Here is a 27,543-nt window from a genome sequence, read left to right on the forward strand (position 1 = left end):
TTTCCAATAAAACTCCCTTTCTCCACACACACTCCCAAGTAGATTTCTACCTCAAAATTATTTCTCAAACTATGTCCCCTGCACCAGCTACTTAGCCAAACATTTAGCTGCTCTTCCTTTCTAAACTCGCTACTTCATAGCACAGGGAGCAATCCTGGTCAAGCCTGATATAATGAGGTCTAATTTTGCCAGCTGTGCGCCAGTGACTTGGGTTACTGTGTACAACTGGAATTTGAGAGAGCAAAGTGGATGTAGTGAGTAAATGGGTGAATAAATATTTTGCTGGATTTAATAGTAACCTAATACAGCAAATAATTGATTAAAACATTAACAGATGCAGAGTTCTTGTTAGAAATGTAACTACAGTTATAAATAATGTGAAAAATACTTTTTCCATGAAGATAGTAGTAGAGAAATACATAGTGAAAGATATAAGAAAGTTGCCAAAGGATCGGCCATGGTGAGTGAATTGTCCTTGAATATGGGTGCAAGATATTAACTAATAAAGAAAATTGAGACAGAATGTCTAAAGGCATCTTGGAGAAAAGGTTGAGAAGATAATTTGAGGTAGAAATCAGGAAGTGAAGGTGTGTGGAGGGAAGAGTTATATTAACAAAAGGCCTTTAAAGTTTAAATGGGGTGAAAGATAATGGGAACGTGTGATAACATTGTAGGGTAAAATGTTTGATGGACAATACGGATTAAGAATAATGTGCAACTTGATGCTATGATTGAGGCAATTTAAGAAATAATACCAGAACATGTTTTTAAAAAGCATGTTAGGATGAACAACAGCAAGATGTTGCCATTCTTGAATGATATCTTAGTCAATTTAATCGCAGTCAATAAAATAATGGCAAACAAGAGCCTTGATTCATCGCAAATGTGTACTCTGGATGCAGAAGTGGGTCAACTGGCAGAGTTCACACAAACAATGATGGTAAGACCAAAGAAGATTGGCAAGGTTAACTTCAATACAACTGTCAACTGAGAAAGGAAACGGGGCAAGTTGGGGTTTTATTACTGAAAGAAGGTCAATGATATGTGCCTTAGCTTGCACAATTATTAACACAATAAGATTGAATGGATTATAATTGTCAAAAGCAGACCATTTTCAATTTTTCCAGATTGAATTTTATACATTTGACAAACAAAATGAAATATTTTATCATTTGTAAAAAATTTGAACACAATCCTACCTGGTAGACCTGGAAGGCATTATCCCCAGGTATAAAATTCAGTTGTTTATCCACAAAGAATTCTACTGCATTCAGTAAATGAAGCACAGTCTTTCCCACAACGGACTTGAATGTCTAAACGAAACAAAACAAGATACAAATTTACTTGGCTTAATTGATTCAGCAGTTCAACTAAATATTTTTGGCAGAGATTCCAAAATTAGATTAAAAAAACATGGTAAGCCACTTTAATTAAAATATCATATAAAATCTCAAGAAATATGCAATAATTTCTTCAAAAGTGCTGATTTGAAAGACCCGATTCAGGGACTATGTATTCCTCTCCAGACTGACTGACCTAAAAAACATTAAGGATTATGATTTCATCTCAGATTTCTAGCATTCACTGTATTCTGCATTTGCATTTCAGCTTATTTCAAACACCCTACAAGCAAACTACAAGTTGCTGTCAGAATCACAGTCATACAGCAGAGTCAAGATATTATCATTGCGATTTTTGTTGATCACATGTGAAAATAATTCAATTATAGGCATTTTAAGCAAAAGCTTCCAACATTTAACAACAAAATAGTAGTTCCATACACAAGATGTAGAATCAAAATTTCATGATGTTATTTTCTACATTACATACAGAAGAAACACACGTTTCCTAAATTACTACTCATAAAAAGAAAGATGCACACTCCTTCAGTCCTCCCGATTGCAGAGGGAATGGCAATTATGTTGGGGGGCCCATGGTCCCTCCTCTTATTATGAACTATTGACATTTGTCAATATAAGACCTTGAAAATGGCAGTAACTTCAAGATTCAAAGCAGATATAACTTTATATATGAAACTTCAATAATTGCTGTCAGTGATTCAATTCTCATGCAGTACTGTTTTACAACCATTGGCCTTTGGCACGATGGAATTTAGATGAACTCACAAATAGTTCATACATTTATTAGTCTTCCCCTCCCTTCCCTCCGGGGGAGGTCGGGGAGGGGGGGTGGGAGGAGGAGGCGAGGATGCGGCAAGTGCACGGCTGAAGATACGTTTGTGGCTATGTAATGTGGCCTTGAGAAGATAAGGTGTCTGGGAAAGGCCATTTTACAAGGTCTATATAATGAAAAGGAAAATATCAACAGGCAACATAATTAAGAACTCGCTTGCCTGATAAGAAAAGATGTCTTTTGTTTAATCAGTCCTTGGATGAGTTGGAACTTGAAATTATAGACTTCAGAGTGGTAAGAGCTTTGGATTAGAACAAAATCTCCCTTTAGAAGATTGAATGAAAAATTATAGAATAGGGCCGTCCGAGACTACAGGGACAATCTAGGAACATTCATCACAAGGAGGGACTGAGTTCAAAGTTCAAAGAAAATTACCCCCCGACCAGCAGAGTGAATCTGACCAATTCATTCACACGGGTAGTAATCGAGTCCAAGCCGTGAGTCTTGTGATTTAGTGCAAGAAGTGATAAATTGGAACAATAAATCAAACAAGGTATTAGACATCAGTGGTTTGTATGCATGCTTAAATAACTCAAATGCTAATAAAGATAAGTTGTACTAAACCTTGGTTCAGAACCTTTTGTTCGATGTATGAATTAATACCCTATAGAAATAATAGGGTCAACAGAATGAAAACATTGAAATGTTATTTTTCATAAACCAGCAAAACATCTTCAAAACAAAATGTCACAGAATTGAAATGAAATGAATGGAACTTTTAAAACAGTTGGATGGCATCATCTTTGGTTAGGTTACAAACTTATACTTGACATTTTTACAAATCTCAATTGTAATGGCAACTTTCCGACTTTTCCCAGTGACTTCTTTTCCAATTGCCATTACTACACAGGGAGTAGGAGTGATCTTACGCAAACCCAAAAGAACAGAACTTCCAGTCGTTATTTGCAGTTTAATTGGTTGTTTACAAACAACGAGATGAACATACCAGACTTTCTTTATTCCGCATACAAGTTGTAGCTCTGTCCCTGGTCTGATCCCAGGTCCTTCCAGTCGTTGGTCTGTTCCCCCGTCTGGTTAGAACTGTATGCTCTCCCTCCCTGTGTCTGCCACTCCCATATATATACACCACCCTGTGCATCTAATGACCGCCCCCGAGTGTCCAAAATAATACGGCAAGATAAATCTAGAAAAAATAATATAATATGCCAACAGTAGCTAGCCTAAACATAAATGGCTCCTACATCAATTTTAAACATGGGGATATATCCATTAAAAGCAGAAATAGGCCACTCAACTGATCAAACACAATCTCCCATTAATTAGGATCACAGTCTATCTTACTGTTATCTCAACTCCACATTCTTACCCACAGTAACCTTTCATCCCCTTGCATATTAAGTATCTACCTACATCTGCCCTAAAAAGATCCAAAGACACAGCTCCGCAGACAAACTAACACTAAAAACGTCCAAAGAACAGTGAATCACTTAAATAGGTAGTTTCCTATTCAAACCAGCAACAATGCATCATCTGCAAACGGCATGTGTAGATGCTGGGTTGCCAGTCTTTCCGCTGTCATTCTGCGACAATGGAAAAAGAGAAAATGGAAATTTCTGGCTTGACCCAGAGATGGGATAATTAGACAGTCAGCATGGTTTTGTCTGTCGCAAGGCATGCCTTGCTAATTCAACTGAGTTTTTGAGGAAGTGATGAAGGTGATTGATGAGGATAGGGTAGTGGATGTTCTTTAGGTGGATTTCGGTAAAGCATCTGACAAAGTCCCTCATGGTAGGTTGATCCAGAAGATTAAGAAGCATGGGATCCACTGTGACTTGGTAGTTTGGATTCAGAACTTCCTTATCCAGAGGAGACAGTGGATAATGGTAAATGGGTGCTATTCTGGCTGGAGGTCTGAGACCAATAGTGTTCTGCAAGGATCAGTGCTAGGACTTGTGATTAAAAAAAAAGACATGGATGTAAATATAGACGGGTCGGTTAGTAAGTTTGCAGGCAACAACAATAATGGAGGAGTTGCGGTCAATGAGGAAGATTGTACAGCGGGATTTTTGAGATGTTTTGTTTAGTAAATACGGCTTCCCCTCTTCTGTCACATTCTTTCCCCCCTTCATTGCTCATCTTCCTCACCCCTATCTCCTCTATGTTCCATGGTTCTGCTCTCGCTCCCCCTTCCCCCTGACTGAACAAGGATAGAGTTCCCCTGGTCCTCAACTTTTACTCAACCGGCCGCTGCATCTAACACATCATCCTCCGACATTTCCATCACCTCCAATATGATTCTGCCACCAGTCACATCTTCCCATATCCACCTCTTTCTGCGTTCTGCAGAGACCACTCCCTTTGCAACTCCTCGGTTCACTCATCCTTTCCCACCCAACCTATTCCCTGCCCAGGTACTTTCCCCTGCAACTGCAGGAGAAGCACCTATTCCTATATCTCCTTCCTTACCTCCATCCAGGGATCCTAATAGACACGAGATAAAGGAGCTAATTCTATAAGTATAAGCCATTTGTGGATTAGAAACTCCATTTTCCCTCAAGGGAAAATAAACAGCTTTAAAGACACCAGATCAGAGGACCAGCACAAAAAACCCAAGATGTTCTACTGTGTCAGATTCTTGACAGATCTCCATGATATCAGTCATCTATAGTCATTCTTAAAAAGCTCATGGGATAGCATTGTTGTAACTGAAATTTACAAATATTTCACAAAGTAGCGTCATACGATTCAAAATGCATTGAATTTAAAGAAAAGTGTCAGCTTTACTAACACATTAGGGATGCTGGACAATTCCTAACAGAAAACATCAGTGTCAGAAGTTACCGTACCCACAATGATGATGGAGCACAGCACATGCATGTGTACAAGGATGAAGCATGTAGTACTTTTAACTGAAATTGCTTCAGATTAGATGATCCATCTTAGTTCCCTCATGAGATTTCCATCATCCCTGAAGCCATTCTTATGGAGATTTATCAAAATACAGCTGAGTGGACCGGACACAGTAAAGACTATTTGTGGGATCAAATAAACCCTGGCTGAAATTTGTGGTTCAGAATCAGCCACTGCTTCAACAAATGTGTAGGAAGGAATTGCAGGTGGTGGTTTAAACCGAAGATAGACACAAAACATGTCTCAGCGGGTCAGGCAGCATCTCTGAAGAAAAGGAATAGGAGACGTTCAAGTACTGAAGTTGTACACAAAAAGCTGGAGTAATCCAGCAGATCAGGTCTCATGGGCAGGCAGGTAGGACTATTGTAGATAGAGCACATTGGTCGGCACCGAAAAAGTTGGGCCGAATGGGCAGTTTCTATGCTCTATGACTTTATCTCCAACCTCTCCTTCAAGTTACCCATCACCCAACTTGAAAATATGCAACGGTGTTTTCATTATTTTGGCCAATTCCTAAAATCCCAAACCAAACAACAATTGGAGTACCTTTACCAACACAAACGCAGCAAATCCAAGGCAATCAAAGAAAAATGGCGGCGCAGCTGCGGCTTACCTGCGGTTCGTTTGTCTTTGTGTGTTTTTTGTCTTAATTGTAGTGTTTAGATATGTAGTGGGGTTTTTTTGTGGTTGTGTGCTATGTGTGGGGGGGGGGGAGGGGGACTGTAAAATTGTCTCTTCCCAGCGGTAACGCGACCTTTTATCTTATGGGTCTTGTCTCCGTTCACGCTGCGGCCTACCATCGGCTAAACAGCTGGAGCTGGCGGCCTCCACCTGGGACCACCTGGGCTCTGGTTTGCCGAGCCCGCGGACCGGACTTGCCATCTGCGGAGCTGGTTGTCTTCGGAGGCTGCAAGAGCGGCTGCGACTCGCCTTCGGAGGCTTCGTCGCGGGCCGCGTGGACGTCAGAAGCTCGCAGGCCCCTGGGTGAGGGCCGACATCGGGAGCTCCGGCAGCGGCAGCGTCTTCGCCTGCCCCGAATCGCGGGGCTTGGGTCGGCCCGCTGCGGACCTTTCACCGTCCGGCACGGCCTGGAACGTGGCAACTCCAACAGCCTGACCGCGGGAGAAGACGACAGGGGAAAAGACATTCTGGCCTTCCATCACAGTGAGGAGATGACTGGAGGAGACTCACTGTGATGGATGTTTCTTTTTTTTGTTTTGTGTTGTTTTGGGTTGGTTTGTGATTGTGTGTGTAATTGTTTATTTTTATTGCTCTTATTGTTGGACTGTGGGTGACGAAGTCTCGTCCAAAAGACTTGTTTTTTGGATGACAATAAAGGTTATTCTGATTTTGATGATGAGCTACCTTTTATTCAAAAGCTATTTGAACCATCTAACACCAAGATCGCTGGGGTCCTGACTGTGAGGAAGGCTGTCAAAGCATACCACAGGATGTAAATCCGCTGCAGAAATGGGTGTAGAAATGGCAGATGGAGTTTAATCTGAGCAAGTGTGAAGTGTTGCACTTTGGGAGGTTGAATGTCAGGGCAAAATATACACTTAATGCATACCCTTAACAACATTGATGTATGGAGGGAAGTTGAGGTCCAAGATCATAATTCCTGAAAGTGGAAACACAAGTAGTGGTTTATATAGAAAGCATATAGTATACCTACTTTCATAGGTTGGGATATTGAGTGTAAGAGTCAGGAAGTCATGATGCAGCTTGAGAGGACTTTGGTTAGGCCGCATTTGGAGTATTGAATGCAGTATTGTTTGAATATTGTATGCAGTTCTGGTCGTCCCATTACAGGAAGGATGTGGAGGCTTTGAGAACTTGCTAGAAATATATAAAATTATGAGAGGCACAAATAGGGTATATAGTCAGAATATTTTTCCCTGTATGGAAGAATCAAATACTAGAGCACATAGGTTAAGGTGAGAGGAGTGAATTTTAAAGGAGACTTGACCAATTCCTCCCTTCTCCCCACCCACTCACACTCTACCCCTACGCCCCCCCCCCCCCCACTTTCTCAATAACTCCCTCTCCTCTTTCCCCCCCACCTTCACTCCCCCTCCCTTCCCCCCACCTCCACTCCCCCTCCCCCCACTCCCCCACCCCATCCCCTCTCAACATCAACGGGCCTCACGCTACGTGGCCAGGCGAGGCCATGCCAGGGGCGAGCCGGGGGCAGGGCGAGGCATGTGTTTAGCGAAAAAATGTGAGGCGAAACTGGAATGGTGGAAATGAAATAAGAAAGCAGAAACTTTCCGCCAAATTCGGAAGTGTTTGGAGGTCTGAGACAGGGAAGATTCAGATGGAATATAGAGGCTTTGTCTTTGGTCTACAGCCTCATGGCTAATAAAGCACATTATGAAGTTAATCTACTTATCGTTTTTCACACAACTTCATAAAGCAACTAAAATGAATTTGTGCTTATCTACACACATTCCCATTAATAAATGAGATCGTAATGGAGTCCTACCCATAATGCAACGGGAGAAACCGAGATTTGCATGACCTGGCATTCTTTATAACTGGAAATGTCTGCAACAACAGTATCCTGTTTTGGGCTTGTTGCAGACCACATTTCATTCACAAGAAAACTACAAAACCAATGAATTTTTACTGTAATTTTTTTAAATGTTTCAATTTAATGTCAACACAATTTCAGATTTACCACATTGAAAATTGCTATTTTACAGGAACTACGGCAATGAGAACAGTCAATTACCCAAGTCACAAGAGCGATAAAATTTCAGTAAACAAGGAAATATTGACTCTTCTACTGACCGAGTGTTAACATATTGTTAACATATCTGCTGTGTGGCGACTCTTAATATTTCTCCTCACAACTAAAATACAATAAATCCTTCAATGCTAACTAGCAAAAGAAATGGTAATCCCCAGCCACGACGGAGCAATCGCCTTGTATAAACATGTTGAAATTTTGAAGTCCGGCTGTCCAGCCAATCAATCAACAAATCAAGGTTACGCTTCAGCAATTTAAGATTGCATTGAAATTTGTACTCCCATTTTTATCTCTTATCAATCCTCACATGTGAAACACGATAACTCTTCCTGCATGTGCTTGATTTGAATACCGTTCGTTTTTGCACACAGGATAACTGGTGCAATGTTAAGTATATCAGCCTCGCCGAGATATTTTTCTTCAACCGTGTCGATGCAGTATCGAGAGATAATCCACTGTAATCACTCGATTAAAAACCCACTCCAATCCATAAACAAGAATAATATCCGAGAAAAAATATTTCCTTCCAAAAAAATTATCTTCAAACTGTGGTGATGTGAGAACAGACCAGACGCCCACGATTGCAGATTGATATCCACCTCGTTAACAGATAGTACACGTTTAGTCGCTGGATCAATTAACATTTCTGTTTAAAGTACAGAACAGTTGAAGCCACCATACTACTTTCCAACGATTCAGTATCTAACATATTAAACCGCAAGTAACATACGCGTTTTTTAATTGTATTGTTTTGCAAGAAGTACCTCTGCTCCGAGAACCTTCTCCCTCCCTTCACGCCCGAATGCGGATTGTGCAGAGACGGATCACTGATCTTCCTTTGTCATTATTACATGGTGTTAACAAATAGTAAACCCAGCGACCGTTTGCACTCCGTGTAAAGATCTAGGTCACGAACATTACCCTAATACTGGTCATTTAATCAGCCGTCCAAAACAGATCAGCGGAAAAATAAATATATTTAAACTAAAAGTTTTGCGCCATGATTTGTATTTTTGGACTTGATGAACTTAAAAAAAATAAACCGCTCAAGAACGCGAGTAGCTCTAATTCGACTTCTTTTTATAAAGACAGCTCAAACGAGGCCGAAGAGGGCGGTGCTTCGAACGAAAATCCAAGTCACAGGTGGCAAAACAGTCATTTCCAGCATGAGTCATGTTAATGATTACTCAGTGCAACCAAGAGACATTCGGAAGGAGGCGTTCACTGGCTGCAGCAGATGAAACCCAGATTAATGTCAACTCTTGGGCAATTCTCAGTTGGTTTCCTTGCCAACATTATACCCCCGCGTAACAATTCATTCTCTAATGAAAAGAATCACATTAGACCATGTCTTATTTAACAAATGCTATCTGACCTACAGTTAATTTTATTTTATTCAGACGGGTTCTTGTTCTTTTAAAAAACCACTCAAATATAAGGTACTGTGGAGTAACCTGCCTAAATGTTGGCATCCAGAGGCACGAGGCTGAAATATTTTCAAAGCCAACAATACTGTCGGCAGAATAAAGACAAGTGCTGGAATGACTCAGCGGGTCAAGCAGCATCTCGGGAGAACATGGGAGAGATGTTTTGGGGTTGAGACCCTTCGTCAGACTGATGGGGGGGGGTTTGAAAAGGAGGAACAGGACAAAAATCCAGGTCTGTTATAGGTCAACACCAGTGAGAGGTAGTTTTGGTAGGTAGATGGCTGAACTAGCAGCAGAGATGAAAAGACAAAAGGTGTGAGATAAGGATACAAGAGCGAATTGTGCAGCCAGAGAAGGGATATTTGTGGAAGGGGAGAGAAGCAATGAGTGCGCTTGTAGCTGGGTGAGAGGGGAGGGGTTGAGGGCAGGAACAGGGAGATAGGGGATCTGAATTTGTGGCTGAGGGGCTGGTGCAGGGAGCAGGAATTTAGATTTATAGAACACTGGGATCTCTTCTGAGGTAGGGGTGACCTGTACAAAAGGAACGGGTTACACCTTAACTGGAGGGGGACCAACATTCTGACAGCCAGGTTTACTTGTGCTGCACGGGTGGGTTTAAACTAAATAGCAGGGGGGAGGGGTTGACAAATTGGGAGTATAAGGATGGAGTTAAAGGGGAAGAGAGTCCAGGAAAAGTATGAAAGACACCCGAATTAATGGGACGGAAAGTTCAAGAAGGGATAAGAGAGTAATGTCAGGTGAAATAGGAACTGGTGTGAGGGGGGAGGTGAATACCAAATTTAAAGTGTTATATATGAATGCGCGAAGTATAAGAAATAAAGTGGATGAGCTTGAAGCTTGGTTAGAAATTGTTAAGTATGATGTTGTGGGAATTACAGTGACATGGCTGCAAGAGCTGGGAACTGAATATTCAGGGGTATACGTCCTATCGAAAAAACAGACAGGAGGGCAGAGGGGGTGGGTTGGCTCTGTTGGTAAGGAATGAAATTCAGTCCCTTGCGAGGGGTGACATAGAATCAGATGTAGAGTCATTGTGGATAGAACTGAGAAATTGTCAGGGTAAAAAAACGCTAATGGGAGTTATCTACAGGCCTGGAGATAGGGTGCAAGTTGCCTCAGGAGTTAAAATTAGCATGTAACAAAGGTAATGCCATGGTGGTTATGGGAGATTTCAATATGCAGGTAGACTGGGAAAATCAGGTTGGTACTGGATCCCAAGAAAGGAGTTTGTGGAGTGTCTCCAAGATGGACTCTTAGAGCAGCTTGTACTGGAGCCTACCAGGGAGAAGGCAATTCTGGATTCAGTGTTGTGTAATGAACCGGATTTGATAAGGGAACTCAAGGTATAGGAAACATTAGGAAGTAGTGTCAAAAGTCTGTCACTTGTGATAGATAACAGAAAGATTGAGAAAGGGGAGAGAGGTGTCAGAGATAGTCCATGAATTTGAGGGAAGGTGAAAGTTAGTGGTAAAGTTGATGAAATCAATGAGTTCTGCACGGGTGCAGAAGGCAACCCTCCAACAAGATTTTGTCTGCAGTCTAGTGCCTCCATTGATAAACCCACCTTGTACCAAAACTCAGTCTGGCAACTAAGCTCTTAATACTATCATTTGTGCTAATGCCAATCCATTCTTGATTGGACATCTGACCAATGTACCATCCCTGCTCTTGTATGCAATGCCCTAACTAATAAAGGCCAGTATTCCATATCCCCTTTAATATGTTATCTACCTGCACTACCACCTTTAAGGATCTTTGGATTTGCATGCCACAGTCTCTCTGTTCTCTTTTGGATCTTCCCATTTATGGTGTACACCCTAGCTTTATTCATACTAAATGCATAGCATGAAGTGTCCCAATCTGACAATATCACCATCTGACATTTCTCAACCCATTGCACCAACACATCGATATCACCCTGTAGGCCAAGACTACCCTCCTATCAATATCGAATCATTGTGTCATCTAAACAAACTGATTATGTCTCCGAATTCCACATTCAAATCATTCACCTATTGTAGCAAGGGTTCTAGAACCGATACCTGTGGAACACCTTTACCACATCCAAATTATTCACCTATACTATGGACAACAAAGGCCCCAGCACCAAAACCAGTGAAATGCCACTAGTCACATGCATCCAATTGTTAAGTCAACCCTCTAATATTACCAAGACAATTTTGGATCCAATTTGACAACTTGCTCTGGATCTCATGCATGACCTTGTCTAAGGCTTTACTGAAGTCCATGGAAACCTCATCTGCTGCCCTCAAATATGCTTTGTCACCTCTTCAAAATTAATCAAACAAATTAATTAGATAGGATCTGCCCTTCATAAAATCATACTGCTCATCTCTGATCAGTGCAAATGGCACTCCTGACCCTTAACTTTCCCAAATGCTTACACCAGCAACTGCCAATTCTAGCAGTGACCAGTTCTTACCACAGAAAAGAGGATATACAATGTGGCAGGAAAAGCAAGCACATGATTGTCACACAAATGACAAAGACAGTGTGCTGAAAACATGTACCCCACTTCCCAAAAGTACAAGTTAAACAAATAACAGTTTCTGGCATGTTTTTAATGGAGCATATCCATTTTAAAAATCCATTTAGCATCTGAAAAAACCTCACAATGTTGGACTAAAAGTCCTGTTATTAGTTTGTAATTGTGATATCTATTAATGGTTTACACCGCCATCCATAAATAAGTTAATTTATTTGAATTGCAAAGAATCATGTTAATAGGTAATACAATTATTAAAGTTTACTATCTGAAGCAACATTTATTTTGCATTCCGCGTCAAGGACCTTTCTTTCAACAATTGCTGGCCAAAGATAAAGGAGATTCAGTATGGTGCCAAATACTCTTTAAACTTCGAAAGTTGTACGATAGAGAGCTTACTGGCTGATTGCACCACAGGCTGATTGGATAACTGAATGCTGAACAATGAAGGCTACAGAGTGATAAGACATTGCCTGGAACATCATAGGTACTGACCTCCCCACCACCAAAAGGATCTATCGGAGGTGCTGTCTCAAGAAGGTAGCCAATATTAAAGGAGTTGGACTCTGTAGAACCCATTCTTATTTTTAACAGATCTGTAACCTTTCAAGGAAGGGCTTAAGTTTAACATTACAACGATAGGTAGTTTTTTGTTGAATCTTGGCAGCTCAGATCAAAGATCAAGCTCTGAAGCTGACAAGTTTATTTTGGCTCAAGAGAATGGGCAGAAAAGGAAATGAAACGAATTGGGAATATATGGAATTGAAAGCATAATTGAGAATGAAGACAACATTAGAACACCCTCAAACACTGCTTCATATATGCCTTATTCCCAAACCACATTTTGGAAAATCTGATCACTTGGCTGTGGTTCTACTCCCTACTTACAAGCACACACTGAAATGGGAGGATTCAACACAAAAAGTCATACAGTGCTGATCTGAGGAAACAGATGAGATCCTCATGACTCCTTTGAGTCAGTGGAATAATCCATAATTAAGGACTCTATGACCAACCTGCCAGTGCTCTCAGAGAATTGTAAGTGTGCAGAGGAAAGCGTATCAAAGACAATACTGCATGAATGTTCCCCAATCGGAAAATATGGATGAACCTTTAGTCCATTCCCAAATTAAGATCAAATCTGCAGTGCTCCAGTCACGGTACATGTAATAATTTTATGATCTTTGCCAAGCTATCTAGGATACCAAGATGAAATTTTGGATCAAACTAGAGTCCCCAGATAAGTACACAGACACCATCATTGTAGCATGGCTTGCATGCTATAACTGGCTACAGTGAAGTTGAGCAGTATTGCTGGCAGCAAAGCATTTCTTGCTCACTTTGAACTGAGCTTGGTGGAATTATATCATCCACCTCAATACCCTTGGGTGTACCAGTACCAACAGTCACTATCGCAGATATCAGATTGGTCTTCATAAGAGTGAACACGTTGAAAACAACTGCCCCAGATGGAATCCTTGACCACGTCCTCAAGACCTGCAGAGACCAGTTAGCAGATTCAGATATCCTTAGCCTCTCCTTACTCCATTTGGAGCTCTCCACCTGCTTTAAGACCACTACCATCCAAGTGCTGACAAAAAGAAGTGTGTCCTAATGACAACCATCTGGGGCTCCGACATCGATCATCGTGAAGTGCTTCTGGAGGCAGGTCATGGTGTACGTGAAATTCAAGCTCCCAGACAGCCTTGGATCATTGCAGTTTGCCTACTGTCACAACTGGTTCATGGCAGACGCCATCTCTCTGGTCCGACACTAATCCCTGAATCATCTGGATTCTGAGGACCCCTATGTCAGACTTTATTGGCTACAGCTCTGCCTTCAACGTCATAATCCTAACCAAACTCATCTTCAGAGTCATGGGAGTCAGCCCCCGTCCCTCTCTGCGACTGGATCATCGACTTCCTGACCCATAGACCATAATCAATGCAGATAGGTGAGAAAATATCCCGATGATAATTCTCAACACCGATGCCCGCAACGAGGCATTCTCTATGCACCCATAATTGCGCTGCAAAATCTGCTCATTCAATTTTCAAGTTGCAGACGACACCATCTCAAGGTCTCAAACAATGATGAGACGAAGTACCGGAAAGATATAGAGAGCTTGGTAACAATGGTATAAAGAACAACAAGCTCTCCCTCAAGTGAAGTGAGGTGGTGTTCATACCTGCATCTAAATGGTATCAAATGGTATCAATGGTATCAAAGTGCAGATAATCAAGAGCTTCAGGTTTCTGGGTGTAAATGTCACCAATAATTTGTCTGGGACTAACCACATTGAAGTTATGACCGTGGAAATATACCAAAGCCTATACTTCCTCAGAACACGAAGGAAGTTCTATGTATCTGCAATGACTCTCACAAACTTCTACGAATGCATTGCAAAAAACATTCTACCAGGACACATCACAGCTTTGTTTGGCAACAGCTCTATCTAAGACGGCAAGAAATTTCAGAGTTGTGCACTTAGCAGTCCAGTCCATCAAACAAAATATATTTCATTTAAAGTTTCATTTCCTACATAAGTGCGATACAATGAGTTTCTGCTTCTCAATAATAGGAACAGAGTCGTCCATCATAGTCATACCATTACGGGCACTGGAGTATTTAAATTAACGATATATTTTGAAAGATGTCATATGTTTCAAAATCAGAATTAGTTTAGTTTCAAATCCTGTAAAATTTCAAAGTTGATTCTTCTGGGAATTGAGAAACACTACTAAAATCTCAAAATATTCCCTCATATTCTGTTAGTATTCCTCTATGATTACTAATTTCTGCAGGATTATATATCTGCCTTGGTTTTTTTAGAATGTATTCCAATGACAAAAAAACCTGAGTACTAAATTTTAATGAGCATTTCTGAACATATTTCAATCCACCTATTTATCAAGAAGCAGCGTGTTTTTAAGCAGTCAAGCACTTTTAGGATTTGGTAACTTTCTCTGAAAGTTGCTTATCATAATTTGGATAATTATGTAAGTGTGATGCTATGCAAGGTTAGGATTAACCACAGTTGTGATGCCATTACTGTTACGTGATTTCCCAAAGCTCACTAAATAGCAAAGAGCAACTAATGGACCTCGCTACCAAGCAATAGTTGCTGCCTTTATGGGTGTAACTCAGAACAACACTGTTTTCATAGAATATGAGTAAAATTGATGGTACGGTGAGGCATTGGGGGAGGGGGGAACAAAAGAACAAACTTAACATTGAAATCCATCTACTCCAATAACAAAGTTATAATCAATGCAATATGAATAATTATGTAATAAAAATAAAGATGTAATAACTATAATACTTTATAATCGTAGCAGCAGTTTTGTACTGTTCCTCTCATAATGAAAATCGAATTGATTCATAAACTGGTATCGTAGTCATAATGAATGCTTCCAAAAATGTTCTCGTCGATCCACACAATTTGGCGATACCTCAATAAATGCTTTTGATTTTCAAGGTTAAAATATCACTCTTCGCTCAATAAGAACGCATACGCCTCATTCCAATTTGTATGATGTTTGGAACAAAGACCCATCATTTATTTTTTTGCCTCTGTACTCCACAATTTGAGATTTGTAATAGAAAAAAATCACATGTGGTTAAAGTGCACATTGTCAGATTTTATTAAAGGGTATTTGTATACATTTTGGTTTCACCATGTAGAAATTACAGCTGTGTTTATACATAGTCCCCCCATTTCAGGGCACCATAATGTTTGGGACACATGGCTTCACAGGTGTTTCTAATTGCTCAGGTGTGTTTAAATGCCTCCTTAATGCAGGTATAAGAGAGCTCTCAGCGCCTAGTCTTTCTTCCAGTCTTTCCATCACCTTTGGAAACATTTATTGCTGTTTATCAACACGAGGACAAAAGTTGTGCCAATGAAAGTCAAAGAAGCCATTACGAGACTGAGAAACAAGAATACAACTGTTAGAGACATCAGCCAAACCTTAGGCTTACCAAAATGAACTGTTTGGAACATCATTAAGAAGAAAGAGAGCACTGGTGAGCTTATTAACAGCAAAGGGACTGGCAAGCCAAGGAAGACCTTCATGGCTGATGACAGAAGAATTCTCTCTATAATATAGAAAAATCGCCAAACACCTGTCCGACAGATCAGTAACACGCTTCAGGAGTCAGGTGTGGATTTGTCAATGACCACTGTCCGCAGAAGACTTCATGAACAGAAATACAGAGGCTATATTGCAAGATGCAAACCATTGGTTAACCGCAAAAATAGAATGGCCAGGTTACAGTTTGCCACGAAGTACTTAAAAGAGCAACCACAGTTCTGGAAAAAGGTCTTGTGGAGAGATGAGCCAAAGATTAACTTATATCAGAGTGATGGCAAGAGCAAAATATGGAGGAGAAGGAACTGCCCAAGGTCCAAAGCATACCACCTCATCTGTTATAGCCTGGGCATGTATGGCTGCTGAAGGTACTGGCTCACTTATCTTCATTGATGATACAACTGTTGATGGTAGTAGCATTATGAATTCTGAAATGTGGAGACACATCCTATCTGCTCATGTTCAAACAAATGCCTCAAAACTCATTGGCCAGCCGTTCATTCTACAGCAAGAAAATGATCCCAAACATACTGCTAAAGCAACAAAGGAATTTTTCAACGCTAAAAAATGGTCAATTCTTGAGTGGCCAGGTCAATCACCCGATCTGAACCCAATTGAGCAAGCCTTTTATAAGCTGAAGAGAAATCTGAAGGGGACTAGCCCCCAAAACAAGCATAAGCTAAAGATGGCTGCAATACAGGCCTGGCAGAGCATCACAAGAGGATACCCAGCAACTGGTGATGTTCATGAATCGCAGACTTCAAGCAGTCATTGCATGCAAAGGATATGCCACAAAATTCTAAACAAGACTACTTTTAACCAAATCTCAAATTGTGGAGCATAGAGGCAAATAAATAAATGATAGGTCTTTGTCCCAAACATTATAGAGGGCACTGTAGGTTGGTACTTTAATCATTGAAACTCAGACAAAGTATTAAACAGAAGGCCAGTTATGTGTAGGAAAGAACTGCAGATGCTGGTTTAAATCGAAGATAGACACACAATGCTGGAGTAACCCAGCGGGACAGGCAGCATCTCTGGAGAGAAGGAATGGGTGAGGTTTCGGGTTGAGAACCTTCTTCAGACATCTTATTATTGAGAAGCCAGTCATCTTCTCAGGTGAAAATAAAAGATCAATGGCACAATTTACAGTGAGAAAGCAGTTCTCCCAATGTCCTGGACAACATTAATTTCAGCTAATATCCATTAAAAACAAGTTTTAAAGTAAATCTTTGCACAACTATGCATTAAAGATTGTGTTTTGTAAATAGTTTATCTTTTGTTGAACAAAAATATTTTGTCTGGCAACGCATAAAACTTCAAATGCTAGATATCTGAAATATGAACAGAAAATGTTGAAATATTCAGGAGGTCAAACAGCATCTGTGGAGACAAACAAAGTTAATGTTTCCTCAAATTTGACCTTTGATTAAACTGCCTAATCTTCTGATGATTTGCAGCATTTTAACTTTTATCATTCAATCTGTTAGGCTTATGATTTTATAAAGATTAATAGAAACAAATTAATCTTTGTGAATGATGCCTCCATATAATACTTAGGCCTGGTTCACTTCAACATCACACATCAAAAAATACTATTAATTACATTATTTATGCACTCAGCCTTATTTAGTTTTACACACTGAAAACAAGGAATCAAATCAGCAGTTTTCACATCCAAGATTCTACATGCTATATCATGGGGTTTTTTATAGGTAATTTAATACTTTCTGGGATACGTTTAGAGGAGCTAACTATAGAATTTAGATTTTTTTTCTGGGGAAAAAACTAGAAAGTGGAACTGAAAAATTAGATAGCCATTTTTAACAATGCATTAAGGAATATTAATGGATATACATCTAGAAGAAGTATCAAGTCCAAAAACATAGCTAATTACAGGAAAGTTTAAATTAATCTGAAAAATTGAAGGCAGACACGGGTGAAATTATTATGCGTAACAAGGAAATGGCAGAAGAGTTGAACATGTACTTCGGATCTGTCTTCACTAAGTAAGACACAAACAATCTCCCAGGTGTACTGGAGGACAGAGGATCTGGGGGGGGGGGGGGGGGGGGTAGAGGAACTGAAAGAAATTTTCATTGGGTAGACTAATAGTATAGAGAAATAGTATTGGGTAGACTAATGGGACTGAAGGATGATAAATCCCCTGGGCCTGATGGTCTGCATCCCAGTGTCCTCAGGGAGGTGGCTCTAGAAATAGTGGACGCATTGGTGATCATTTTCCAATGTTCAATAGATTCAGGAACAGTTCCTGTGGATTGGAGGATAGCTAATGTTATCCCACTCTTCAAGAAAGGAGCAAGAGAGAGAAAACGGGGAATTACAGACCAGTTAGCCTGACTTCGGTGATGGGAAAAATGCTGGAGTCAATTATTAAAGAGCTAATAATGGTGCATTTGGATAGCAGTAAAAGGATAAGTCCAAGTCAGCATGGATTTATGAAAGGGAAATCATGCTTGACTAACCTTCTGGAATTTTTTGAGGACATGACAAGTAAAATGGATGAAGGGGAGCCAGTGGATGTAGTGTATCTAGACTTCCAGAAAGCCTTTGATAAGGTCCCGCACGGGAGATTGGTGACCAAAATTAGAGCACATGGTATGGGGGGTAGGGTGTTGGCATGGATAGAAAATTGGTTGGCAGACAGGAAGCAAAGAGTAGGAGTAAACGTGCCCTTTTCAGAATGGCAGACAGTGGCGAGTGGAGTGCCGCAAGGCTCGATGTTGGGGCTGCAGCTGTTTACCATATATATTAATGATTTGGAAGAGGGAATAAGAAGCAACACTAGCAAGTTTGCAGATGACACAAAGCTGGGTGGCAGTGTAAACTGTGAAGAGGATGTTAGGAGGTTGTAGGGTGACCTGAACAGGTTGAGTGAGTGGGCAGATGCGTGGCAGATGCTGTATAATATAGATAAATGTAAGGTTATCCACTTTGGCGGCAGAAACAAGGAGGCAGATTATTAGGTTAGGTAAGGGGGAGGTACACCAGTCACTGAAAATTGCGTGCAGGTACAGCAGGCAGTGAAGAAAGCTAATGGAATGTTGGCCTTCATAACAAGAGGATTTCAGTGTAGGAGTAAAGAGGTTCTTCTGCAGTTGTAGAGGGCCCTGGTAAGACCACATCTGGAGTATTGTGTACAGTTTTGCTCTCCTAATTTGAGGAAGGACATCCTTGTAATTGAGGCAGTGCAGCGTAGGTTCACGAGATTGATCCCTGGGATGGCGGGACTGACATATGAGGAAAGGTTGAAAAGACTAGGCTTGTATTCACTGGAGTTTAGAAGGATGAGAGGGGATCTTATAGAAACATATAAAATTATAAAAGGACTGAACAAGCTAGATGCAGGAAAAATGTTCCCAATGCTGGGTAAGTCCAGAACCAGGGGCCAGTCCTAGAATAAAGGGGAGGCCATTTAAAACTGAGGTGAGAAAAACGTTTTCACCCAGAGAGTTGTGAATTTGTGGAATTCTCTGCCACAGAGGGCAGTGGAAGCCAAATCACTGGATGGATTTAAGAGTTAGATAGAGCTCTAGGAGCGAGTGCAATCAAGGGACATGGGGAGAAGGCAGGCACGGGGTATCGATTGGAGACGATCAGCCATGATAACAATGAATGGTGGTGCTGGCTCGAAGGGCCAAATGGCCTCCTCCTGCACCTATTTTCTATGTTTCCATAACCCAATTTAGTACAGGATGTGTAGGAAAGAACTGCAGATGCTGGTTTAAATCGAAGGTAGGCACAAAATGCTGGAGCAACTCTCGACCCGAAATGTCACCCATTCCTTCTCTCCAGAGATGCTGCCTGTCCCGCTGAGTTACTCCAGCATTTTGTGTCTACTCCAAATTAGTACAGGTCCACAACCGATTTTCTGGCATCCTTGGTTCCAGAGCCATTCTGGATTATCCGTTTTGCCAGACCTGTAGAGGTCCCGGCCTCTGAACTGAGTCCAATGGTACCAGAACGGTCCACCAAGGCAACCGAGGAGCTGAGAAATTGGCCAGCAAAGCCGGCTACAGGAACGGATCTGCCAGATCCGGCTAGGTCGGAGTTCCGGAGCCTCGGCCACAAGGAGCACATTCTATCCGCTGATAAGTTGTGGAAGTTGGGTATGGGAATGGATCTGCTAGCCATGGCCACAGGGGGAAAATTCGACCCGCTGATCGATACGGAGGTCCCGATGAGGTAGAAATCGGCCAGCTCGCCCGGCCTAGGCTCCACATTTTCAGGGGAACTTCCAGGGTGATTTCAGTGTGCTCTCAAAATGTTGTCTGGATTAAAGGAGCTGCCGGCTACCAGTTGCCGGAAACAAAAATCAGTGGTGGACCTGTACATAAAGAACTGTGAAATCCACTGCAACTAGCAATCATAGAAAACTTATTTGAAGAAAATGAAAAACACTGTTAGAACCAATAGAAATAAGGGCGCCCACGGTGGCGCAGCAGTAGAGTTGGTGCCTTACAGCGCTTGCAGCACTGGAGGCCCGGGTTCGATCCAGACTCCGGGTGCTGTCTGTACGGAGTTTGCACGTTCTCCCCGTGACCGCATGGGTTTTCTCCGAGATCTTCGGTTTCCTCCCACACTCCAAAAACTTACAGGTATGTTGGTCAATTGGCTTGGTGTATGTGTAAATTGTCCTTTGTGTCAGAAAGCTGGTCGGTGCAGACTTGGTGGGCCGAAGGACCTGTTTCCGCGTTGTATCTCTAAAACTAAAAACTAAAACTAAATCAAAATGTAGATCATAAAATATGTCCATATACGATGAAAGGATAATGAAAAGACAACATTAGGAACAAATAAGTAGAATAGAAATCAATTGCTATTTTCATTAAACTTACCAAAGCTGGCCACTGAATCTGCTTATTCTTTGATCCCTGAAACTGGCTGGCGTTCTTTTTCTTAGCCCAGACCAGCTGATGCTCCACCAAAAAAATCTGGAAATCTTCATAAACTTTAACCCATTCACGTTTTTCCCATTCTAGATCATCAAATTCCACATATGCCTAGGAAAAATTAAGATGAAAATTAATGAATATTTTGCATTTTTCAATTCAAATATGATTTTTTTCCTATAATAATACTGAAGCTCATGAGCACAAGGAAAATCCTGAAACCAGAGATTTCAAATCTTATCGTCCTGGAATAAAAGATCTTACTTGTTTTTATTCATTCAACTAAATTCTCCAGCAAAATTATCTTATTAAAAAATAAAACTTAATGTGGAAATATTAACTAGTTCAGTTATATTGTAAGCATTGTTTTTATTTTAGAACATAAAACATAGATCTGTACAGCATAAGAACAGGCCCTTCGGCCCACAGCGTCTGTGCCAACATGAATTACTTATCTATTTGCACATAACCAATATACCTCCATTACTTGCATATTCAGATTCCTACCCAAGAGTCTTTTAAATGCCATTGATGTATCTGCTTTAACCACTACACCCGGCAGCGCGTTACAGGCACTCACCACCTTCTGTGTAGAAAACATTCCAAGGAAATCTCCTATAAACGTCGCCCCTCTTATTTTAAAACTATGCCCTCTAGCGCTTGATTTTCCATTCTGGCCGTCTATCCTATCTATTCCTCTCATAATTATATATACTTTTATCAGGTCTAACTGCTACATCCAGTGTTCCAGAGAACACCTGTGGCTAGAGAAGATGATACGATCTTCATCAAGGCTCCCGCAATCTCTTTTCTTGCCTTTTATGAAAATTTGGGGTAATTCCCATCTGGCTCTGGAAATTTATCCACCTTAATACTCTTCAAGAGTCCCAACACTTCATCCTTTTAACTGTCAAACAACCCTTGCATACTAGTATTCTCCACACTGGTTTCACTGTCCTCCATGGCAAACACAAAGTACTCATTTAGTAGTTTTATTTAGTTTAGTCTAGAGATACAGTGCAGAAACAGACCCTTCCACCCACCGAGTCTGCACCGACCAGCGATCCACGCAAACTAACGCTATCCTCCTCATGTTTGGGACAATTTACATTTATACAAAGCCATTTAACCTACAAACCTGTATGTCTTTGGAGGGTGGGAGGAAACCGAAGATCTCAGAGAAAACCCACGCAGGTCACGAGGAGAATGTACAAACTCAGTACAGACAAGCACCCATAGTCAGGATTGAACGCGGTTCTCTGGCGCTATAAGGCAGCAGCTCTACCGCTACGCCACCCAATATCCCGCCTGCATCCCCAGTTTTCAAGCACAAATTCCCTTCTTTATCTTTGAGTGGTCCTAGATGTCCCTAGTTATCCTTTTGTGTTTTTAATATAGATATAAAAAGCTTTGGGACTTTCTTTAATCCGACTTGCAAAAGCCATTTTGTGTCCCCCTTTGTGCCTTCTAATCACCCACTTGATTTATTTCCTCCTTTCTTTATATTCCTCCAAGGCCCTGTTTGATTCCAACATCTTAAACCTTGCATGCATTCTTTGTGACCAAAATTAACAAACTCTTTGATCATCCAGGGTTCACTTAGTTTGCCGTCCTTATCCCCCCATCTTACTGGAACATGCCGGTTCTGAATTTCAATCAATTGGCCTTTAAACAACTGCCACATGTCAGATGTGGACTTACTCAATAACAATTGCTCCCAGCGTACCCTCCGAGCTCCTGCCTAATAACATTGTATTTTGCCTTACTCCAATTTAGCACCTACCCACAAGGTCCAGTCCTCTCCATATTCAAAACAATCTTAAAACGTGTAGAGCTGTGATCACTATCCCAAGAATGCTCTTCCAGTGAAACACCAATCACCTATGTAATAACAATGAACTCCAGATTCTGGTTTACCAAAGAAATTCCCAAAGTGCTGTCTGGACAATGTGGATAGGTGACGTTTCGGTTCTGAAGAACAGTCCTGTCTTTGAGACTTACTGTTCCTAACCTCTACCTTACCACAACTCCTTCCAATTTCTGACCCACTATTCTGGTTCCCACCCCCCTGCCTCTCTTGTTTATACCTTCCTAAGTAGCACCAGCGAACCTCTCAGCATGAATAGTGTCTCCCCCGTTCCCCCCCCTCCCCCCCTCTCCAGTTCAGATGCATCCTGTCCCTCTTGTACAGGTCACCTCTGCCCCAGAAGAGATCCCAATGGTCTAAAAATCTGAATCCCTGCTCCCTGCACCCACTCATGAGCCACACATTCATCTGTCCTATCTTCCTATTTCTACCATCACTAGCATGTGGCACCGGGAGTAATCCAGAAATTACTATGCTAGGGGTCCTTCCTTTGAATCATCTGTCCAACACCCTATTTTAGTTTATGGCAAAGCTGTGCCTTAAAAACATCCAAATGGAAATTAAAAATGATGCAATTGTTAGTGGAAAGCTAATAATTCAACATAAAATTTAAAGTTTTCAGTGATCAAAGTTTTATGTTTGCATCCATGTAGTCAAGCTGCACATACCAAACCATTGATGCCAAATTCAAATGTAACTTATATAATTATAATCTGCCCATTAACAAGTTCATTCTAATGCTCTGATATACAAGTGGCAATGATTGTGAGAATTCTCCTGTAATTTTGAAAATTACTTGGAAGTACCTCCTTGCAAATGTAATTTTGAACTGCCACATTGGTAGAAAAAGTATACAATTTTGAGAGACCTTCTTTATGAAGTCACGTCCAAGCAATGCACAAGAGTAGATGTTAACTTTTATTACTCGTGAATTTTTAAAGACCATCAAGTCAAACCTGGACCATCTTGGCCTCAGAATATTAAATTAAATTTACTGCTCTTCTTTCAGTAGTGAAGAGCAATTAAAATATTTTCTGGCAATTTCAATCCAAATTTCATATTTTAGTATTACATCTGACAGAAAAGCTTTGCAGTTTGTAATGTCAGATACACAGAATAAATAAAAAATATATCAGCCAGCGGCATTTCTCAGACAATCCTAAATACAGTGGTAACTGATCCCAAAAAATGCAAGTGACTAACTCAATTTATATAAGACTTCAGCCATCTATTCATGAGAAATTAAGGTCCTAAATTGTTTTCCATATCAATTTCAAAGCCATGAAATGATAATGTTCCTGAAAAAAAATCTAATATTTTTGTTCACATGTAACTTGATAAAAATTCAACAGATGATTCTAAAACTAAGACTTGGAGAAATTAAAATAATGGACAAGGCCACTGACATTACCAAAGAAGTAATATAAAACAATGGTTTAAATGCACAATAAACCTGTGTCAGATATCAACTGACACTACTTCATCGGAAGCAATGCCTAAACAAACTCTGCAATCCAAAAACAGCTAGGACGAATTCAGGGCCCAAAGTCACTAAATTTCAAACTATCATGGACAAAATGTACATTCCAACCCAGTAAAGATGGTGGTGCCAACATTTCATCCAACACACATGGCAAAATCTTGAATTATTAAACTAAAAGTTTATGTGCTGGTTCCTTTCACTTGAAATATATGGAGTGAGGCTCCATCTTTGCAAATATTTTGAGGAAATTTATGTAGGTGTATTTTGTATCAGGACTGGTTGATTTTGAGGCAAGGTCATCAATTTTTAATGCTAAAACTCTTCTCCCTCCATATATGCTACAAGCAGTTACTGCTTCGATTTCACATTTCCAGCATCTGCAGAACTTTGGTTCTATGGTTTATTTCTCAGTTCCAACGCTTTTATTTCCTTTGTTCCTGTTTTCATTCACTTCCTATTTATATCTTCTTCAGAAACATTATCTGCAACTTACAAGCTTTCATCACTCTCCTTCAGTCCACATGACTTGTGTTCAGTCTCTCCTGCTGTAATGAAGATACTTCCTTGGTTTCCTCTACTCCACTTATAGTCACCTTAAAACATACTTAATTTCTAACTTTCCTCACTTCTTGGATCGTCACTTGGGACCAAGGATGAGTTTTTTTCATTTCTGTTTTTTGGGTTCTGAGGTGTTGGATGAGGTCGACCTGAGTAAACGTATGGAGCAGGAAGTGTAGATGGGTAGATGGGTTTATAAAATGTAACACTCCTCCTGCTGGTTACCCAAGGCTATGGCATTGCTCTCAATACAAGCCTGAATATTAATCCAAATGCTCTTTCTCTGCTCTGCGCAGTCATGAGTCATAGATTCTTAGCAGTAAATGGGGATGTTGTATTTCTTCAAGGCGGCTTTGAGTACATCCATAAAAAATTTCCTTTGTCCTTTGTCCAACTGACAATCTGTTCCCATGACATGGTTTAGAATAGGGCTTCTGCTTCAGGGATCTGATGTCAGGAAGCAAATGGCATGGGCTACCCAAAGGAGCTAACTAAGTGTAATAAAGGCCTTAATATAGGGAATGCTGGCCTGGTAAAGGATATTGGATTCTACAGACTTTTGCAGACTTAACATTGGAGCCTGAGGTGCCTCTTGCAAGTAGTCCAGGGCTTAGAACATATGGCAGTGCCTGGTATATTGCTGCCAGTAGACCATGACTATTAATATTTCTGCAAAACCAAGACAGAACAATTTTAGAGCTCCTTCAATCAGACTTAACTTTCTTTTTGTCACATTAATAGATTGAAATACTTTATTCCAACAGTTTATTTCATTGCCTTTAACTATATCCCATGATCTTCTGCAGAACTATTCCTCTACAGGGCAACTACACAAAAATGGAACATGTATTTTGACTGATACAAAATCCTGACCAGTCCTGATACAAAATACACCTACAGCGTAGCAAATGTAAAAATCCAAATTAAAAAGTGGAAAAGCATTAATAAATCCAATACAAAGAGACACAACCAACACAGAAATTTTCAGTAGTTTCTGTCTGCTCCATGGAAACAGATTACACCACTAAGAGAGGGAAGTTATTCTCATATTTACTGATTTAGCAAAGAATCTGTGGGTAGAGCCAAGAGCATGTAACACAATACCCCAAACACACTGAGCACTCCAACTCAAACATTTGGTGAAAGACATCTAAATTGGGAGAGCAGTCTCGCACCCTAGTCAAGATAAAAACTGACAGCATGCCATGTGTATATCTTTCAGCCTCCATCATAATCTCTGAATAGACACACTCCATCTAGCTCTGTGCTGCTACTGTGGCAAATGAATTAGATTGAGATTACAGCTGGTAACCTCCAAAATGGCTATCAATGGCAAACAAATTGCAGAACAGCGATACCAGAGGTGCCAACACAGTTGGAGTCAAGAAGTATCTCTGAAATCCTCAGCCTTGAGTTTGATACCCGAAGACTCAAGTACCATCAGTTAAGACCTATCTGATTGTCACCTTTCTCCCTTATTATTGAAATGGTGTTAGATTGCAATGGTGTCTGGTGGCCCAAGTCTATCAAAAGTTAAGTAGCTATTGCAGCAAATAACATCGGCTAATAAAGGAGGCCTTTATTACAATAGGAAAATTTTCTCCACATTCAAGGAATTTTATGTACAGGTTGAACACCGATTTTCTGATACCGTTGTTCCAGAGTCTTTCTGGATTATCCACTTTTCCGGGCCAACAGAGGTCAGGTGATAATGAAACAACTGAAACACCCCTGGCCCGCTAATGACTCCCCTTCCTTGCCTCTAAAATATCATGGAGTGCCAGAAACTTAAGAAATATATATATAAAATATAAACTGAATGCGAATGGAATGACCTGCCGACCCATCCCCGGCTTCTATCGTCTCCCCAGCCGTTTAGAGCACTGATTTCCGACCCCACTCCCGACTCACAAGGTGCACCAGCGAGCCCCTCTCACCTGCTGCTGTTTCTTACTGTCAGCAGTGGCTTTACACGTTCCCTGCTTGACCACCGCAGCCTGCTTCTCCCGTCGCTTTGTCCAGTCGGCCTCTACCCCCACCCACCCCACACCGCCTCCTCCTTCTCCCCGAGTCGCCGAAATAATCCACCTTGGAAGCGACAGCAGGTGAGAGGGGACGGAGCCTCATTATCACAGGTGAGGCCTCAGCAATGCTTGTACAATTGCAACAAAACCTCCTTCTTTTTAAGCTTGAATTGCTTTGCAACGAAGGCCAAAATGTCATTTCTAAACTACTTGTTGGACCTAGCAGCTAGTTTGTCATTGATGCACAATAACACCAAAATCCCTCTGTACCACCTACTTGCAGTCTCTCCATTTAGATAATAAACTGCCTTTTGATTCCCTGCACCAACGCACCTGACCTTACTCTTCCCCAAATTAAACTCCATTTGCTAGCCTTTTGCCCACTTAATCGATCAATCTATCTATATCCACTGGAAGATTCACAGTATCCCAACATGCCCGTCCACCTATTTTAGTATCGTCATCAAATTTGGAAACCTTACATTCTGTCCCTTCCTCCAAGTCATTAATGTAAATAGTGAACAATCTTAGGCTAACAACTGATCCCTGTGGTAATCCAACATTTATCTCCTTTCAGCCTGAATAGGACCCATTTTTCCAACTTCCCATTTTCGGCAAGACCAATAGTTTTCAATCCATTCTAACACACTTCCTCTGAAACCACAGGTTTTTAGTTTATGCATTAGTCTCCTAAAGTGGCACCTGTCGAATGCTTTTGAAAACCTAAATATACTACATCTACAGGCACCCCAGTCATTTCTGATATATCTGATATGATATAATATGATATAAATTAAAAGGGTTGTTTTGCAAGCTTGCAAATAACACCAAAAATTG

At 40.8% G+C, this 27,543-nt stretch overlaps 1 protein-coding gene across 3 annotated transcripts in view; it reads right to left on the reverse strand.

The window, feature by feature from the left end:
* jmjd1cb (jumonji domain containing 1Cb) overlaps nt 1-27,543 on the reverse strand; it is a 108,089-nt gene that overhangs the window by 59,358 nt on the left and 21,188 nt on the right. For 2 of the 3 annotated variants that reach the window (XM_078413248.1, XM_078413246.1), the window contains exons 2-3: nt 20,721-20,885; nt 1,200-1,313 (exon numbers count right to left, since the gene is read on the reverse strand). In XM_078413248.1, coding sequence (XP_078269374.1) covers nt 1,200-1,313; nt 20,721-20,885 — 279 coding nt within the window. Of the gene's footprint in view, nt 1-1,199; nt 1,314-8,580; nt 8,605-20,720; nt 20,886-27,543 lie in introns of those variants that run through there. The other variant, XM_078413247.1, reaches the window with a different exon arrangement.

The sequence above is a fragment of the Rhinoraja longicauda genome, chromosome 16 (assembly GCF_053455715.1).
Source record: "Rhinoraja longicauda isolate Sanriku21f chromosome 16, sRhiLon1.1, whole genome shotgun sequence".
Classification (NCBI taxonomy): Eukaryota; Metazoa; Chordata; class Chondrichthyes; order Rajiformes; family Arhynchobatidae; genus Rhinoraja; species Rhinoraja longicauda.